At 45.0% G+C, this 20,426-nt stretch overlaps 1 protein-coding gene across 1 annotated transcript in view; it reads right to left on the bottom strand.

The window, feature by feature from the left end:
* Window positions 1-6,176: 6,176 nt before the first annotated feature.
* EIF1B (eukaryotic translation initiation factor 1B) overlaps window positions 6,177-20,426 on the bottom strand; it is a 51,096-nt gene continuing 36,846 nt past the window's right edge. Inside the window, exons 3-4 of the mRNA XM_068234493.1 lie at window positions 9,737-9,838; window positions 6,177-6,608 (exon numbers count right to left, since the gene is read on the bottom strand). Coding sequence (XP_068090594.1) covers window positions 6,564-6,608; window positions 9,737-9,838 — 147 coding nt within the window. The 3' untranslated portion in view covers window positions 6,177-6,563. The remainder of the gene's footprint in view (window positions 6,609-9,736; window positions 9,839-20,426) is intronic.

Below are 20,426 nucleotides of genomic sequence, written 5' to 3'. Positions count from 1 at the left end.
AAACAATAAAGGTAGAGATGGCTAGAATCTGCTACAACTCCAGTGTTGTCAGTACAGGTATATGGCATTAAAATGAACAACCATTGACCCATTTAAAACTCCTAGGATTGTATTCAGTTGCAAAAATCGGAGGATATTAGCTTCCAAATTGGAATCCATTATATTAGTGAGGGAGACGCCTCCTAGTCATGCACACACATCTCCAGTAAGACCCCCAGCCACACCTCAAGCCATGGATTTTATGAAGAAATCATAACTATAAGCATATATTTATATTTTTATATGACCTTTCTCACATTGGGCTCTATTCACAAAACTCCTTATAAATGACTTATGTGTCACCTAATTGATAAAAATAACCTTTCAGCACATGTAAAAGCAAAAAAATCTCTCAAAGTAAGTTGTTCCTGATTAACTTCATATCAATATTACTTTTCTTTCCAAAATTGTTATATTTTTGCTCTTTTGAAGATTAAAAATGTAATATAGATAAGGTGAGAACAAAGGATAACATGTGAAAGAGCTTTGTGAATCATGCCCATTATGTCAGCATTTTAATAAAAAAAAAAAAATAGCTGAAACATTTTATATAAACCTTAGCACAATACAGGTATTCCTTTTCATAGATACAGGCTGTGTAGGACCTCTTCCGATGCTCCACCACCATCATTATAAAAAGTGCTGGGGGGAGGGGGGGGGGGGAGTATTACAACCTTGCTGACTTGTCCTCTTCAGGTTCCAGTTCTGGAGAAGTAGGATGTTACAGAGTCCAACACTTGTTTTAATAGAGTAAGAAGGCAGACAAAACTTACAAGGTGTGAGTTGAGGCAGAAGTACAACACTTGTAATAATGGAGGGTGCAAGAGCAGAAGAATACAGCATTTATTACAGAGGAGTTGGTAAAAAAAAAGTTAAATGACATTTTAAAATCAAATTTTGTTGAAAATTGTATCAAGGTAAATAACATTTTTGTTAAAACAATATAGGCAAATCAAGTTCTAAAAATGTAACAAAAAAATTGCAGTGCAAAGCATTTCGCAGGCCAAGCCCGCTTCATCAGGCAATAAATGTGGGGACAAAACATAAGTTCGGCAATAGCAGGTGTAGCGCTATGGCCGAAATTCTGTTTTATCCGCACATTTATTGCCTGATGAAGCGGGCTTGGCCTGCGAAACGTGTTGAACTGCACTTTTTGGGGTACTATATAATAAATGTGATTGCTACTATTCAGACAGTTTTTCGTGGCTGCCTTATGGAGGTAAGTCCACCGCTTCCTCCAAGCAAATTTTAAAGGTTTTATCCATTTTTATACTGCTGGCACCTCTGTTCTCCTACTGCTATACTGTGTCCACCCCTGGTGGAGGGGTGATCTACCCCTTTTTCTGATCTACAGAGAGCGACTTCTTATCCCTGAGTGAGGACAAGTCTAATCTCCTCACCTGCTTATAAAGTGGTTGTCTATGTGGTAACCCACGCTTGTAAGTGTACTTTTCTCACCGATTATCCTAACTTTATTTTTGAAAAACATACACTATATTGGGCTCTCGGTTTCTCTAAATTTTACCACACACAGCAGGAATACTCACAAGGACGTCTTAGGCAGTGCTCAGCAAAGCAGAGCAATAGTGGCTTTCCGCCTCATGATCGGCCCGTGCTGGCTTTGTATCCAGCGAGTTTGTGGAGATCAACAGAGGCTAGCGTGTTTTGGGAGTGGTGGGCGAGGCTGGCCTCCTGAAGCTCCTCCCACCTACATGTTTTGACATATTGTCTTCCTCAGGGCATGGCAATGGCCACTAGTTCTGGTTATATAACAAATGTATTGCACTGTCCACATTACGATTCCTGTACATTTTATAAAGGAAAAGCTGAGAATCCTAGACAGTTTCCATCTTGGTTACCTTTGAATGAAGCTAAATCCTGATATTTCCTCCTCTTGCTAATTGTGCATTCGTTACCCACCCTTCTCCCAGAGTCTTCACACTCCCACTGAGGTCTATGCAGGTAGTCACCAGTTAACAAACGATAGGGACTGTAGGTTTGTTTATAACCTGAATCTGTTCTTAAGTTGGAACACTGTGCCATCTCTGTCCCCCTCTGTGTCACATCAGCCCTCTGTACCTGCTTATATACGTTTAAAAGATTTTTTCTTTGCATTTTTTTTTAAATCAATTTTCTCAAAAACTACAAGTCCAATCTGAATTTTTTTTTTTACTTGTTCCCATGGAAACACAGAACCCATGCCATTCGTATTTGCAGGTCATTTGTAAGTTGGGGACTACTTGTACTAGTAAATGGACTGTCTTATGTCATTGGAAGGAGGGGGGGGAAGAGGAATATATTATAGATAAAAAGACAGCATGCAACTATTTTGCCAGCCGATGGCCAGTGCTCCTAAGGTATGTGATTACTCCAAACCATAAAAGGTTTTGAATGCAGGATTAGCATCTTTATCACGTAATACTCTCAGACCAGTTGCTGTTGAAATTTGATTTTTATGGTGACAATCCCACTTTCAGGATGGTTGCAAGTGAGTTGATGCCTAATACCATTTGTAAGACAAGAACAGCACCAGTGCTGTATATATAGTACAAATAAACGGCCTGGAAAAAAAAAAAGGGAATAATGTGAACCTAAACAAAAGAGAATGCAGTGTTACCACTTGCACTTTGCAATCACTGGTAAAAGTATAGTCTAAGTCCTCCCATAGGATTGTATACGCTTGTGGGTATCATTTCCCTAGTTAGCAATGATGTTCCTGGTAGCGTGTGGAGCACAGTACAGGCTACTCACTGCAAAACTAAAGAGTAGAGAGGAGAGTGCCAAGTCTAGCCAGCGAAGGTATCAGAGCCACCCACATTACAAAAACAAGTGGCAAATGATTGGCTGCATTTTCACGAGACTTCATGATTGGCTCAAGTGTAAGAATGTTTTGCAGGACACATCCTGCCAGTCTCACCCACAGAGGTATTGCAGCCACTCACAGGAAGCGAGTGGTTGCCTCTATCCAGTGACTGCTGCAATATGTAAAAAGCCCTGAATACCGTATCTACCGTGATTTGTCCAGCCTGGCTATACCACCCTAAGGTTTAATTAACCTTGTAATCCACCAAAAGTGCAAGTGCTTGTACTGTATTTCCAATGAGAGGACAAAGTTGGTCCTCAGCAGATTAAAACATACCATGGCATGGCCATTTCTGATATAGTAAACCAGTTTTATTGGTTCCCTTGGTGTTTATTATAATGAGATTACACTGTATATGCATAACACAGCACAAAATACGCTGCTCAGAAAAGGTGCGTACACACAGACTGACACAAGCTACCAGTTGTCAGACCTGCCCACAGGGCGGACGTTCTGACGACAGTTTCCGCGTGTGTACAGTCTGTCGGCCGGCTGATTTTGAATGATCCGCATAGCGGATCAGTCAAAAAACCGCCTCAGCCCACCAACAGACTGTACACAAGCAGAAACGGTCGTTAGAACATCCGCCCTGTGGGCAGGTCTGACAACTGGTAGCTTGTGTCAGTCCAACGTGTGTACGCACCTAAAGCGCATGGTCTACAGCCTTAATTAGATTTTAGCTCAGCTCTTAGCACCCCTGCTGACGAAAAGCATTTGTCAGCCTTGAGAGAAACTGTAAGGGCTGATTCACACTAGGCGATTCTTCAGCGCTTTGCCAGCAATCAGCAAAGCACTGCTGCTAATGTATGCCTATTGATACATTCACACTGCAGCATTTGCGATCAATCGCAAACACACTGCATGCAGTGTTTCAGGGGCAATAGCGCTGCGATTCTCGTTCTATTGAACAGTAATCACAAGGGCAAACAAGATTTTGGCCGCAAAACCGAACACGATTGTGGGCTAGTGGTGCTCCAATCACTGAGTGTGAACTAGCCCTGAGGCTAGCTCTTCTCTACACTTGGTCCCATATGCAATTAACTTGCATATGGGCCATTGATATAAAAGGCTTTATGCCACTAGCAAGAAAATTCTCAAAATGTATAGTACTTTCACCAACTTTTGAGTACTTTAATTGTAAAATGCTTAAGTTATCAGCACAGGAGAAAGTTAATTGCATATGGACCATGGTTTCTGCAACAGTCCATACTGTTCACACCTCTGCCAGTTCAAAGGATATTGCTGTGATATCTGTACTTTGACAGCTTTTACAAGGGTTAGCAAACCCACAGTAACCATTTCATTTTTTTCTAGCCACTACAAATACTCTAACGGAACCAGGATATTGGGAATTAGTAAGGTCAGTCTGACAGATTTTTACTCAATTTGCACACATACAGCTGCTGTGCAAAACAGGCTTCCAGTTGTACTTTACAGTTCATCATATGTGTGAATTCACAATGCAAATGTGTAATCCATTTGATGACTTATGGGCATTGAGAGATCAGCATAAGTTATTCTTCCAGTTCTCCGTCCCTGGATGGGGTACTGCTCTGAGCTCCAATTGCAGCAAGGCTGGACTTTGCTCGTCATAGCCACTACCCAGCTGCAGAGTGAGTAAAACTCCCTGATCCACTCAGTTCTGGGCCTTTTGTCCATTATTTTGTGTTGAATTCCATCTACAGAGAGGCCAGCAGGACACTGGCCATAGCGCAATACTTTCAGATTATTCAGCACTAAGACTTTTCACTTATTGGATTTTTTTTCCCTTGTTACCTGATTATTCTGATCCATGCCAGAACTTTGCCCTCAGAAGGGACACTCCTGCATTACATACAAAAAGATTTGCTACTTACTGGTAGATTGCAAATAACATTTTTTTTCTTCCTTCCAGGAATAGCTAGTTCTGAAGTCTCTCCACCTCATTTCAATCTAGAGATATCCAGCACAAAAATTAACTACCAAATTTTGTATCATGTATGGGCACAAACATTTACTTTGCTCAGTGTATTAGGGTTGGTTCAGACGGACGCTTGAGGAGCGTTTACTGCCAGCGTTCGGGGCTTGGCGTTAAACGCTCCCATTCAAGTGAATGGGAGCGTTTGTACCAAGCTTTCACGCGCATTTACACGAACGCGGCGTTCAGGTCCCGATTTTCACTGGCGTTCAAGGATCCCCTGGAAGCTACATGTTGCTTCCAGGGGCGGTTAACAGCAACGGGTAATGTCACCATAGGGAAAGAAAAAAAACTCGACCGCATCTGAACACAACGCATTGCCACCGCGACGCCAATGAATGCGACGCCTCCAAACGTCCGTCTGAACCAGCCCTTAAACTTCAGAAGCCTCTAGTGGAGGAGACCTGAATGGCAACTGTGGCATAGTAAAATTGGATTGGTGGGTGTTACAGGGTTCCATTATTAAAGTATAAACTATACATAAACTCCGCCTTTATTTACTGAATTCAACCTATAAAAGCCAAGAAAATAAATGACAATTGTTTGCAGAGATGGAGTAAAAGTTTTGTTTCAATTACAGCTTCTGTATTTGTCAACACATCTAGTGTACAATATGTGCCCACCGTCAGAGCTTTAACAGTTCTGTAGAATATGACAGGCCAAAGCAGCCATCAAGGTTCTCATAGGGTTTAATTCTGGGCTCCAAGTAGGCCAACAAGGACATTTACCTCTTACCCACTTCCTTCCACCCTTTGTTCTGAAAGGAAACATTGCACCAGCCAACAATGCTTTGAGGATCTACCTTGTTCAATTCCTCTAGACCAGATCCAGCCTTTAAATTATGCCCAACATTTGGCATTTAAAAATTAACTAGAAATTTTAATTTCAAAATGTAGTGGTATCTTCTGACATGGTTTTTCAACCCCATGTGCCAAATGCAACACGCAGCGTAACCTAAATATGGCACTTGTGGCTGAATTGCTCAACAAACTAGCAGTTCAGCCATGCATGGAAAAGAGGCCATAGTGTATAACCATGTGACACTGAAATCCAACTTCTAACTGACATCTACTACACACAATCTGGACTGGCCAATTGTACCACTTCCACAGAGTAGGAGAGTTTACCTACACAATCTGTGCAAAGATTTCAAAAGTTTGTTGGCTCTCATACTACACAGAAGTGATAAAATTAGCCTATCAAGATTGGATGTATGCAGACACTAAGTGCTCAGAATCTAATGGTGTGCAAAGAGGCCAAAGGGTTGAGTGATAGGGTTTCATGTTAAATATTTGATGGTACACAACAGTCTCCATGTTAAAAAGTAGCAATTCCTTTATTATAACCAAGCAGCTGTACAGAAAGAGACTAGAATAGGCAGCAACATACACTTTAATACAACAAAAACATGAAATCAAGTGGAAAATGAAATCAAGTGGAAAAATAAAATAAAAAATTAAGTGGTGACAGATCACTAAAACATTTCCATTGGAAATGTGCTAAAACTTGCTGTCCCATCTACCATCTCACAGCTATTTTCTTATGTGTTACTAGCCTGTTCTTTACATACTTTCGGTAAACATGCAAAAAAGAGCCGATTTGTGAATGTTCAGACAAGTCGCAAGTCCTTCTACAACAAAGATTCATGTTTCTCAAAATAGCCAGTTTAGGCAAGACAGGAAGAATATGTGTATCTTTCACATCTCAGAAGCCATGGACTTTCAGCTGCTCCTCCTTGACAATGCCAATCTGCAAGAAAAAAAAAAACAAACAAAAAAAAGTTAATGCTACCATGCAACTGCACCAAACATGCCAAATGTCTGGCTATCCTAGAGATCCTCTGCCCCTAATACTTTTAGCCATAGACTGAATAAGCACATCAGGAGTTTGACTGAAATGACTAGATTAGCTGCATGGTTTTTCTTTTGGGAGATTGACACTACTGCAGCCAAAGATCAGCAGGACTGCCAGGCGTCTGGTATTTTAAAAAGGAAATATGGCAGCATCCTTATCCCTCAGTTCAGGTGTGCTATAACCACCCTGGCGTTCTGATTAAATCGCCAGGGTGGCTGCGGGAGGGTTTTTTTTAAATAAAAAAAAAACTATTTCATGCAGCCAACTGAAAGTTGGCTGCATGAAAGCCCACTAGAGGGCGCTCCGGAGGCGATCTTCCGATCGCCTCCGGCGCCCAGAATAAACAAGGAAGGCCGCAATGAGCGGCCTTCCTTGTTTTGCTTATATCGTCGCCATAGCGACGAGCGGAGTGACGTCATCGACGTCAGCCGCCTCCGATCCAGCCCTTAGCGCTGGCCGGAACTTTTTGTTCCGGCTGCGCAGGGCTCAGGCGGCTAGGGGGGCCCTCTTTCGCCGCTGCTCGCGGCGAATCGCCGCAGAGCGGCGGCGATCAGGCAGCACACGCGGCTGGCAAAGTGCCGGCTGCGTGTGCTGCTTTTTATTTGACAAAAATCGGCCCAGCAGGGCCTGAGCGGCAGCCTCTGGCGGTGTTGGACGAGCTGAGCTCGTCCAGACCGCTCAGCAGGTTAAAGGAGTTATCAGGCAATCTAAATAAAATAAGTGCTACTCACCAGGGGCCGTCATCGCCGGGAACGAGCTGCGGCGAACGGCTGAAGGGAGAGCCGCGGCAAGGGACATGCTGGGAGCTTGGTGCTGGAGAAAGCCCTGGGTAAGTAGCACTTTAGATTGCCTGATAACTCCTTTAACCACATAACGACCGCCTAACGCCGATAGGCGGCGGCTGTTCGTTTGTGGGTTGCCATGTCTCCATGAACAGCCTGCGAGCCTCTGATCACGGCTCGCAGGCGAAATGTAAACACGAGGGGAAGAAATCCCGTGTTTACATCCTACGGCGCTGCTGTTGCAGCAGCGCCGTAAAGGAGATCAGCGATCCCCGGCCTCTGATTGGCTGGGGATCGCCACCGTCTGATAGGCTGAAGCCTATTAGAGGCGGTACAGGACGGATCGCCGTCCTGTGCCGCCCACAGTGAGCAGGAGAGGGAGGGAAAGAGGGGGGGGAATAGCGCTGGAGGGGGGCTTTGAGGAGCCCCCCCCCCTGCTCGGTCACACAGAGCTATGGTGATCAGACCCCCCCCCTCCCCCCAGCAGGACAACCCCACCCCCCTAGTGATCGCCCTGCCTCAAACCTGATCTGTGCTGCGGGCTGGAGAGCCCATGCAGTACAGATCAGTGAAAAATGCCCTGGTCCTTAAGTGGTTAAGATTTCTGAGTGCCAGTGCAAAACAAAACAAAAACACACACAAAAACTAGTTATTTTCAGCTTTTTACAGAGCAATTCTAGGCACGTGCAGAGCGATTTTCTACACATGCCTAGCGTTTTGGTGTAGCACATTTTTTGGTACAGTAAAGCTGTACCTGAACAGCTTCTGTAACAAAAATGCTTGGGGGAAATCACCCTGATCTATCACTTTTCAAAACCATTTTCCACTTTCCTATACTTAACATTGAGGCAGAATCTCCTCAAAAAGTCACAAAAATGCTGCAGGACCCGAATTTCCACCCCTTACCAAGGAGGAGGGAAGCCTCTGGATGATCCAGAGCCTGTCAGTGTCATCCCAGACACCACTGGTTGCAGAGACCCTCTAATTCATTGCCAAAGTGCCTGGAGTTCTTTCTGCTCAGGAACCACTCATGCAGAGGAAAAGAAAAAAAAGCACGAGTGCCTCCCTGCTACTGTTTAGGCGGAACTCACAATCAGGTTTGTACATGAGATCTAAGCAAATCCACCAAGAGCTTGAAGATCCCAGCACTGGATCAGTGTGGTTGAGGACAATGGGAGAAACCTTAGGACCATAAATGCTTCCAAATTCCCCTGAAGTTTTGCTGGGTGCATTTTCAGACTGCACATTTCAGGCTCACTTTAAGACATGGTGGGAAATGGCTGAGAACCTCAACTATACATAATAAAAAAAAAAAAAAAAAAAGGGGGGGGGGGGGGGCAGCGTTAATACTGAAGGCGTCCATCTTGCAGCTGTCATTGCTGTACAGCCACAGTTCAAAGTGTCCATGAGTCCAATGCGTTCAGTAGCTGGAAACACAGGACTTGAGGCCACTTTGAACTGCAGCTATGACAGCTGCAAGATTGACACCTTTGTGGCGGAGCAGTACTTTTCAGCGCAGGTAGATTTGGGCGCAGCCGGCGCCACCATAGACTGCAATAGGAATTACAGCTATAGCGGCACTCAGTGAGTAACTTTGTGCCATCAGAAGACAGAGCCGAAGTTGCTTTTAAATCACATTTCGGCCTCCAGCAATGGCTGGAAGCCGAATTGTATCATTACCCACTATCCATGGCGGCCTGGAGGGGGAATAGTAATTAACACGGCACGGACTACACATGCGTAGAATGTCAGGTTGGCTGGCTTGTGACCATGTGCTCCCTGCTCGTCTGTGTAGAATCTGTTTAATTTGAAGAAGAACTTTAAGATCAGACTTAACATAAAAAAAGATTCACCAAGTAAAAAAGATTCACCATGGGAAAGGATGTATATGTGGCCGATATTGTGGTGAAACCCCTCCCACAGTGGGTAAAAAGTTTATCTCCATGTACAATGCATTAGCTGACCTGTTCCATTGTCCAGTATCCCACTGTTTTATAATAGTCTGTAGATTGCAATAGAAAACAATGAAATATGCTGATATAAATATCACTAGTTCCCTGTGGAATTGAATCCTGAAAGGTATAGTTCAGTCCAAACATTACATGGAGGCTTACTGCAAAAATCTAGGTTTGTGTGTTCTGCAGGTTAGTAGGGATTGTTTGATACCAGACCTGCAAGACTAAGCTACCTACATAGAGCTACCTTGTACATGTGCAAACAAAAAAAACACAACCAACTCACTTCCATAAGAAATTGGCAGATATTTTTCCTCTGGTCACCTTGAAGTTGAATGACTTCACCGTACTCAGGATGTTCAATCACAGTACCATTACAGGCAAATTTCTACAATAAAAGCATATGTAACAAACATTTACGATGTCTACATGGGAACTTAGAAAGTGAACGTTTTTCTGTAACTCCCCCTCCCGAGAGGAAAACAAAAAAACAAAAACACACCACACACCAATACACAAACAAAGAAAAAAAAAAACACATGTACAAAAGCAGCAGGTTTTGGGGCGTCTATAAATGGCAGTGATACTAAAGAGCTAAAATATATAAATAATGAAATACTGGCTTTCGGAAAAGGAGGGCCTCTGGATCCTATATAGTCGTCCCTATCCCTCTGTGTGCTTGTTCATAGAAAAAAAAAAAAAAAAAAAAACACTAATTGATCCAGCACAGACTGCAATGCTGAAACTGCTAGGAACTTAAAGCATCACAGAGCTGAAAATGAACACTTCTCACAATGTTTGCTACCATATTAAATCATGTTCTTTACATGTAATATACAGTGGAGGAAATAATTATTTGACCCATCACTGATTTTGTAAGTTTGTCCAATGACAAAGAAATGAAAAGTTTCAGAACAGTATCATTTCAATGGTAGGTTAATTATAACAGTGGCAGATAGCACATCAAAAGGAAAAATCGAAAAAATAACCTTAAATAAAAGATAGCAACTGATTTGCATTTCATTGAGGGAAATACGTTTTTGAACCCCTACCAACCATTAAGAGTTCTGGCTCCCACAGACTGGTTAGACACTTCTACTCAATTAGTCACCCTCATTAAGGACACCTGTCTTAACTAGTCACCTATATATATAAATAAAAAAAAAAAAAAAAAAAAAAAACACCTGTCCACAGAATCAATCAAGCAGACTCCAAACTCTCCAACATGGGAAAGACCAAAGAGCTGTCCAAGGATGTCAGAGACAAAATTGTAGACCTGCACAAGGCTGGAATGGTCTACAAAACCATTAGCAAGAAGCTAGGAGAGAAGGTGACAACTGTCGGTGCGATTGTTCGAAAATGGAAGGAGCACAAATGACAATCAATCGACCTCGCTCTGGGGCTCCACGCAAGATCTCACCTTGTGGGGAGTCAATGGTTCTGAGAAAGGTGAAAAAGCATCCTAGAACTACACGGGAGGAGTTAGTGAATGACCTCAAATTAGCAGGGACCACAGTCACCAAGAAAACCATTGGAAACACATTACACCGCAATGGATTAAAATCCTGCAGGGCTCGCAAGGTCCCCCTGCTCAAGAAGGCACATGTGCAGGCCCGTCTGAAGTTTGCCAATGAACACCTGAATGATTCTGTGAGTGACTGGGAGAAGGTGCTGTGGTCTGATGAGACCAAAATAGAGCTCTTTGGCATTAACTCAACTCGATGTGTTTGGAGGAAGAAAAATGCTGCCTATGACCCCCATAACACCGTCCCCACCCACATGGGGGTGGAAACATTTTGCTTTGGGGGTGTTTTTCTGCTAAGGGCACAGGACAACTTAATCGCATTAACGGGAAAATGGACGGAGCCATGTATCGTGAAATCCTGAACGACAACCTCCTTCCCTCTGCCAGGAAACTGAAAATGGGTCGTGGATGGGTGTTCCAGCACGACAATGACCCAAAACATACAGCAAAGGCAACAAAGGAGTGGCTCAAGAAGAAGCACATTAAGGTCATGGAGTGGCCTAGTCAGTCTCCGGACCTTAATCCAATAGAAAACCTATGGAGGGAGCTCAAGCTCAGAGTTGCACAGAGACAGCCTCGAAACCTTAGGGATTTAGAAATGATCTGCAAAGAGGAGTGGACCAACATTCCTCCTAAAATGTGTGCAAACTTGGTCATCAATTACAAGAAACGTTTGACCTCTGTGCTTGCAAACAAGGGTTTTTCCACTAAGTATTAAGTCTTTTATTGTTAGAGGTTTCAAAAAAACTTATTTCCCTCAATGAAATGCAAATCAGTTGCCATCTTTTATTTAAGGTTATTTTTTCGATTTTCCTTTTGATGTGCTATCTGCCACTGTTAAGATAAACCTACCATTGAAATGATACTGTTCTGAGACTTTTCATTTCTTTGTCATTGGACAAACTTACAAAATCAGTGAGGGGTCAAATAATTATTTCATCCACTGTATCTATACTGCCTGAGAAGCAGGTGAAAACTAATTTAGCCAAATATATCGTATATACTCACGTATAGGCAGACCCAAGTATAAGCAGATTTACCCACTTTTCCCTCAGTAACCAGAAAAGTGACGGACTCATGTATAAGTCCCTACCCTGTATAGCCCCCTCCACAGTAGCCGGATATGCCCCAGTGCAAGTCAGCACCTCTCCCCATAGTCAGATGTGCTCCAAGGATGATACAGCTGTGTCTTAAAGCGGAACTACCCTTAACTTTTCACTACATCTCATATGTTAAAACATTAATAAATAATGGACGTTTTTTTAAATCTTTAAAAAAAAAAAACGCATTAAAAAAAAAGTTATTCAAATACGGCGCCTGTAGCCACGCCCCCCCAAGCTTCTGCTGCCGCGGCATGGTCCCATCATGCACACAGCGCTCTTTCGCTGGCCGGATCTCGTTCTGTGGGCTGCATTGTTCTGACATCTCGCGATGCTTCCTCCTGAAGCATCACATGATGTCACGTCATCAGCAAGCGCTGCTTTTTTTGTAGTTCCCGGGTGGAAGTGCCACGGACAGAAGAACTACAAGTGGATTGCGGCCAAGGACCTGATGGGGGGGCGGAGAAGAGTGGAGGCTTGCTGCGGAGGACACCGAGGACTGGAGCAGGGGACCGGAGGCACATAGTGTGTGTTGCTGTGTTGGAGATGGGGGCTGCTGCAAGCATTCCTTTGAACTGTAGCCTGTGTGCAGCGAGCGGACTGCAACTAATGATCAGCCGACCGGAGGATCAGCCACAACAAGGAAGTCTGAGCACAGTAGGGCTGCTGCAGCTGCTTATACCTTCCCCTCTCTCTCTCTCTCTCTTTGGATGGCAAAGCAGGGGGGAGGGGGAGGGAGACAGGGTACTCACTCAGCTAGAACATCGGGAGAAACAGGATTGTGCAGCTTTCTCCAGGGCATGGCTGCAGGAAGTTGGAGGATCTGATCCCTGGCTGGGATTGCCTTCTGTTGAGCTGCTGTGACCATACAGGCATGTAAGTACCCCCCACTCCACAGCATTAGGTGTCTTGTTTTAGGCAGGGCACTACAGTTCCCAGCAAACAACCCCTCTCCCTCAATAGAGGGACCACAACTCCCAGCATGCCTCTCTCCCTCCTCCATAGAGGGACCACAGCTCCCAGCATGCCCCTCTCCCTCCTCCATAGAGGGAACACAGCTCCCAGCATGCCCCTCTCCCTCCATAGAGGGAACACAGCTCCCACCATGCCCCTCTCCCTCTGTAGAGGGAACACAGCTCCCACCATGCCCCTCTCCCTCCTCCATAGAGGGAACACAGCTCCCAGCATGCCCCTCTCCCTCCTCCATAGAGGGAACACAGCTCCCAGCATGCCCCTCTCCCTCCTCCATAGAGGGAACACAGCTCCCAGCATGCCCCTCTCCCTCCTCCATAGAGGGAACACAGCTCCCACCATGCCCCTCTCCCTCCTCCATAGAGGGAACACAGCTCCCACCATGCCCCTCTCCCTCCTCCATAGAGGGAACACAGCTCCCACCATGCCCCTCTCCCTCTGTAGAGGGACCACAACTCCCAGCATGCCCCTCTCCCTCCTCCATAGAGGGACCACAGCTTCCAGCATGCCCCTCTCCTTCCATAGAGGGACCACAGCTCCCAGCATGCCCCTCTCCCTCCTCCATAGAGGAATCACACCTCCCAGCATGCCACTCCCCCTACATAGAGGCACTACAACTCCCAGCATGCTTCACCCTCTTTTCCTTGCATGCACCACAGCTCCCAGCATGCCCATCCTCCTCACAGTATTGGGTCCACCCCCTCAGGGACCCATAGTCAGTTGAACAACCTGTCTGATCTGCCCCAAAGTTAATACTTTCACCCTGAGCCTCTGCAGAGTATTCACAGTAGAGTGCACTCAGCTGTCCGACAAACATGCTCATCTGTGTGCTTTCATCTTCATCCTAGCAGACACCTCATCAACGTGATCCGGCGGCACGAGTATTGACATGTCGCCACTCGCCAGGTCATGGAGATGAGGCACCCATGAGGATGAAGCACGGCTAGGTGAGTGCCCTCCGCTGCAAACACTCTGCAGAGGCTCCAGGGGAGACTATTCACATTGGGTGCGGCCTGGGGGGCCCTGCAGCCAGCTCTGGGGCCACCCCAATACTAAATGGATGTTGGAGCATGCTGGGAGCAGTGGTTCCTCTATGGAGGTGAGTAGCATGTTGGGAGCTGTGGTGCCTCTATGGAGGGGAGGAGCATATGGTGCCTTTTTAGAGGGGTGGGTGATATGCTGAGCTCTTTTGTAGCTTTCCCCTATGGGAAACACAGGCCCTAGCTAGCCCCTCGATTCTTACCTTCCCCTACCCTGGATTACTACTTCACCCTAAACACTTCCTCAGTAGTGCTGATTGCCCCTTTCCATCCTTTCTTTCCTCGGCCCAACCTGGCTGATTTCTCCTAACCCTGACCACCTCTTCGGTTCTAACTGCCAATCTCCATCCTTATGCCCTCTCCCAATTTCTACTTCACCTCTTCACTCTAACTGCCCATCTGCATTCATACATCTCCCCTAATTGACTTCCCTCAGATCTAACTGCCTCCTTCTATACACACGTAGGGTTCCTGTGCCGGGTCCCTCCATGGTCCAATGGGTTTCACAGCAGAACACTAACTACCTATACTAACTTGGGAGGGGGAAAGCACGCTGTCCACCTATACTATTTTTTTTGGGGGGGGGGGGGGGAGACACTAGCTACCTATACTAACTTGGGGAGGACAGGGGAAAGTACACAGGCTACCTATACTACTATACTAACTGGCGCGGGGCAGCCTGCTGGCTTCCTAATAATGGGGGGGGGGGGGGGTACCTCCGACTACCTAAAACTGGTGCAGAGGTAGGGGACACAAAGGTGGCTTATTTATTTTTTTGGGAAATCAAAATTTTGTTATGGGTCTCCATGATGTCTAGCTAAGCCCCTGCGAGGAGTGGAGGCTTACAGCAGAGGAGCAGAGCGGAGGCTTGCAGCAGAGGACAGCGAGGAGAGGAGCCGGGGACCAAATCGGAGGACAGAGAGTAGTGGAGGACATCGCCTGGTGGAGTAGGTAATAACAATACTCCTTTTCCTGCTGCAGCACCCCAGGACCAACGAGAGGAGGGGGGGGGGGTGTTTTTAGGAGGGAGTGTAGGGCTAATGGCTGGCAATCCTATACTGGAGTACCTATAGCCTGCTATCCTATATTGGAGTACCTGTAGTTTGCTGATTTATACTCGGGCACCTTTAGTTTGCACTCTTATAGCTTGCTAATTTATACCAGGGCACCAATAGCTTGCAAACCTATGGGGGGGGGTCACCTATATCTTGCTAAATTTTACGGGGTCACCCACAGCTTGCTTACCTATAAGGAGGCAGCCACAGCATGCTAACCTATTCAGGGGCACCTAGGGCTTGCTAACCTATATGGAGGCACCTAGAGCTTGCTTGCCTATGGGGGGGGGGGGGGCACCTAGAGCTTGTTAACCTATACTCTGGCACCTTTATTTCGCTAACCTATACTCGGGCACCTATAGCAGGCAAATCTATACTGGTACACCTAAAGGTGGATAACTATACTGGAGGGCTATATACTGCATAGCAAATAATGTCCTAGAGTCCACCCTCACCCTGTGAGCAATTTAGTCTAGAAACTGCCCTGTGTGCTACCACATTAAGGGCCCTTTTCCACTAGCAATCGCTAGCGTTAGTGATTCAGCAAAAGAAAAAAAATTCCCGGCGATTTCCCGACGTTTGCGATTTTGCTATGCTATGCACTGCATAGCAAAATCGCGGCAAAAATCGTTCTGCATCGCGATCAAGTAAAAACGAATCGCGGTAGTGGAAATTACCTACCGCTATTCCTATGTTAAAAAGCAAATCATAGCGATTGTAAAATCACTAGCGGTTTGCGATTAAGCAATCGCAAACGCTGTAGTGGAAAAGGGCCCTAAGTGTATTTATACAGCACTGACATCTTCTGTAGCACTTTATAGAGTACATAGGCATATCACTGACTATTATTGGAGCTCAAAATATTTAATTCCTACTATACTCTAATGTCCTACCATATTATATGTATATATAGCAGTGTCCTTTTGCAGAGTAGGTTGTCCCTCTGAAAAGCTCACAATCTATTCTTGACATAGTCTAATGTGCTACCATATTTTATGTATTTAATAGCACTGATGTATTCTGCAGTACTTTACAGCAGGGGCGTAACTAGAAATTGCCGTGCCCCCAAGCCTACTACTCCATCCACCGCAGATGTCCATCTCTAAGAGCCTCATGCTACTTCCTGTTTAAACAGGAATTATTGTCAGACACTTAGAGACCGGAACCTACAGCACATAGATGGAGGTATGTGTTTCTGTCGCTGCTGCTGCTGCCACTGATAATTGATACAGGAGGGGAGCGCGCTGAGGGGAGAGCCCGAGGTGAGGGGAGGGAGCTTACCCCCTCCCCGCTGATGTGTGGCCACGCTTTCTCCTCATGCTGCGACCCCTTCTGCCCCCCAAATGGCCCTGAGTGGGTGCAGGGGCTGCATCCCCTATTGTTGCGCCCCTGCTTTACAGTGTACGTAGTCATGTCTATGTCCTCATAAAAACTCACTCTCTAAAACTTCCATAGTCAAGTCTAATGCACTACCATATACTTATAGCAAATGATTGGAGCAGAGGAATGGAGCATCAGAGGACAGCAAGAACCTAATCGGAATACACAGATGAGCGAAGGCATGCAGTGGAGAACATTACCCAGCAGATATTTGAAAGGAGTTGGTAAGGTCCATACTGCTTTCCCTTTCGCATCACCCCATGGTTGACGTAGGTGGGTGGGTTAGGACGGAGTGTAGGACTAATGAACACATATTCTTATATAATACTGCAGTCTTTAGCATGTGGACTACTCTACTTGTTGTGTGGGCAATTTATTTCTGAGAAGCTCACAGTTTAATCCTGACAATGTAATAATCTGTCCTCCCCTCTGAGTAGCTCAGTCTAATCTTACCATAGTCATAGTCTAATGTGCTGTCATAATGTTACAATGTGCTACCATATTGCAAAAATTGAATGGAGGGGAGCACCGACAAGCAAAAAGTAGCATGCCTAGACCCAAACCCCAGTGCCTCTTGGGGAGCACCAAAGTAGCAAAACAGATGAGTTGACACCGCAAAATGTATTTAAAGCTTTGCTGAATGAATGAAATATTCTTATTAAATACTTGGTTCTTCACATACTTGAATGTGCCAACAACGAAATCACACAAAAATTATCACTGGAAATCGAATCTATGAACCAATGGAGGTCTGAATTTGGAGTTGCAATTAAAATTTAAGTGAAAAAAAAAAAAAAAAAAAAAAAAACCACTGGCGGATCCAAGTTTGATGTAATGTGCTTAGAGGTCTTTTTTAAAAATCTATTTTATACTCACCTGGGTCATCTTCCAGAGCAGCAGTCTTAGTCTTTCGCTGCAACTCCGGTGGTCCTCTGTGTCCCCGCTTGCCGACTAATGATAGCATCCCAACGGCGGAGACGGCTCTTCAGCGCCTGCGTGGGCACTTGTGCCTGTATGTCCAGGTCATGTACTGCACAGACCCAGTACGCGACAGATGACGTGGACACAGGCGCAGAAGAGCTGACCTTGCCGTCGGGTCGCCACCATTACAGGTGGCCAGTGGGGACACCGAGGACCATTGTAGCTGCAGCGAGGCACTGAGACGGAAGCTCTAGGCTGGAAGATGACCCAGGTGAGTACAAAATAGATTTTTAAGTTCGCCTCGAGAGTCCTTGAAAACGACAATGAGGCTCAGTGTGTGTGGCCTCCACGTGCCTGTATGACCTCTCTACAATGCAGTGTTGTCTTTACCTTTCTCTAGCTCAACTGTTTTTTTTTTTTGTTTTTTTTTTTATGTTCTCTGATTTGACAAAATAATGTTATGATTATAAACCATAAATTCTAATATTACAGTGATTGTAGTTTACTAATAAAAAAAAGGTTGAACCCTTAATAAGTGTGATTTGTTTCTTTATTAAATATCGGAAAGATGTTTTCAATCCACATGTTAAGTCAAGCCTGCCGTTGCACACCATGTTGTGTATAAAGGGACTGCCCCAGGTGAGAACCGATTTCGATTTTATTTTGAGCTCGGAGTCCCTTTAAGCTCTGTGAGAGTTCTTCCACAGGTGGAAAGTAGAAACATTTGTAGAACTAGAACACAATGTTGACAACGCAGCAGTCAGATGTGAAGACGTGAGCAACCCTACTGCATGCATACAGGTTTGGATTATGTACCAAAGCAAAATTAAGAGGTTTCAAATGATACCAAGAGTCTAAACAATAGGTGTTGGTTTATGTGCACGCATCTATTTCTAATTGACCAATGTATTGTCTTTGTAACCCAAACTTGTATGCACTCCAATTAGGGCATGAGCCCGCTAATGCACTTGTATGCTTTTCAGTTGCACATTAATTTTTAGAGATGCTAAAAAGTGGACAGAATTGTGTTAGTGGGCTCAGGCCCTATCATTTGGCTGTTTCCACTAGTGCGTTGCAATTTCTTTGCTGAAAACATGTAAATGATTTTGCATGCAAGTTCGTATGTATATTTTAACATGAAAACGCACACGGTTTCGCATATTTTTGTTAATATGCGTGTTTATCCATGTCAGTGCCTGTGTGCTTTTTAAAATTTACGTCAAAACGTATGCAAATTCATGTAGAGAAAATTCAGGCAATTTCTACTATTTATTAGATTACATGCGAGTCTTACACTATGCGTGTGGTGTGCAAATTCTAAAGGCTCTGTTGTGCAGAATTTTTCTGCACAACCCTGTGCTCAGATTCTGTTTGTAGTGGATACAGGCCCATTGACTTTTATTGTCATGTAAATCTGCATGCGGAAGATGCATGCAAATTTGCGTTAGTGGAAATAGGTTAGTCACGGTTTTGTTGCCACATGCGCTAGAGAAAGTAATTTTAATTACAACACACACACACACACACACACACACACACACACACACACACACACACACACACACACACACACACTGCAGTGCTAGTCAAGTTGATGCTGCGCTCCCTTTCCTCAGATCATATGTCCCTGTGCCCTGTTTATCCCTTCCCATGCTATACCAGCACCCTCGTGTATTTTACCATATCAATCAATGGGAACAGGACCGTAAACACCTACTCTGCTCTTTGTTTCATCTTTCACCCCCTCAGTCTTCTTGTTATCAGCTCTGATAAAATCTCTGACTTTAAACACCTGAAAATTCTCCACAATTGCTGGTTCACAAGATAGTTTACAGAAACCTATCTCGGGGGCGTATGGGCTGCAATTTGGCATAGAGGTAGTGGGGGGGGGGGGGGGGGGGGTTGTAGAAAATATGGCTGTGGAGATGTTTTGGGGGATTATATTAACCTCCCTGGGGGTAACACAAAGCTACACTCCACACGCAGGCAGCCATTCTACTTCCTCTCCATGGAGGCTCTGAATCACTCTGGTGAGGTCGCAGTCAGTGATCTCACAGAGTTACAGAGGAGGACGGAGGTAAAATTGCAGCGCTGGGAGATGTGTGAGTGAAAGGACTGCTGTTGGCTTTTGGGGCGGCATGATTTTTCCCCATGTTTTAGTGTCTGAAATGTTCAGAAAAAGCCCTAAAATCTGGAAATAATCATACCACCAGGGAGGCTAAAGTACTACAGAGCATGCATGATACTCTTTGTGGAAGGCAGCTTCTGGGCAGCAAGATCAAACATTACACAGTCGCTGTAAGGATGTAGATGCACTATAAGCGCTTTCTGAGTATTTTTTTTTTTAAACGCTCCCATTGACTTGCATGAAAATCGTGGTAAAATTGTCGCAATCGATCATGGGGTTTTTTTTGTTTTAAATCTCAATTGCGGCAATTTTACTTCAATTTTAATGCAAGTGAATTGGAGCATTTAAAAAAAAAATGCTCACAAAGCGCTGATGGTCAGGAAAGCTTTCAGATGGCACTCAGTGTGTCTACACAACATACGTGTCAAACTCGGGCCAAATCTGGCTCTTGGAGCTATCAAATTTGGCCCTCAGGTGGTTTCCCCACTTTGCATTATGTTTGATCCACTCTAGACTACCACAGAAGCTATAATTGAGGGTAAGCCCTAGATCACCAATGAAACCATGGGGGGGGGGGGGGGGGGGGGGAGAGAAAGCACTGGATACCAGGGAATTGTATAGGAGAAGGAAGGGACCACAAGACACCAGGAAACTTTATAGGGAGAGGAAGGGGGGGTCCCTAGACACACCAAGAAACTGCAGAGGAGGGAGGACCACTAAACATCATAGAGTTGTATGTGGGTAAGAGGGGGCCGATTAGACACCAGGAAACTTTACAAGGGAGGGTATCCACCAGATATTGAGGTTGGCCGGTGACTTGGTCCCAGAGCTCAATATCAGCCCACTTTGTATTTG

This window comes from Hyperolius riggenbachi, chromosome 5 (genome assembly GCF_040937935.1).
Source record: "Hyperolius riggenbachi isolate aHypRig1 chromosome 5, aHypRig1.pri, whole genome shotgun sequence".
Lineage (NCBI taxonomy): Eukaryota > Metazoa > Chordata > Amphibia > Anura > Hyperoliidae > Hyperolius > Hyperolius riggenbachi.
Note: the sequence above shows the minus strand (reverse complement) of the source record. Positions and strands in the feature narration are given on the sequence as shown.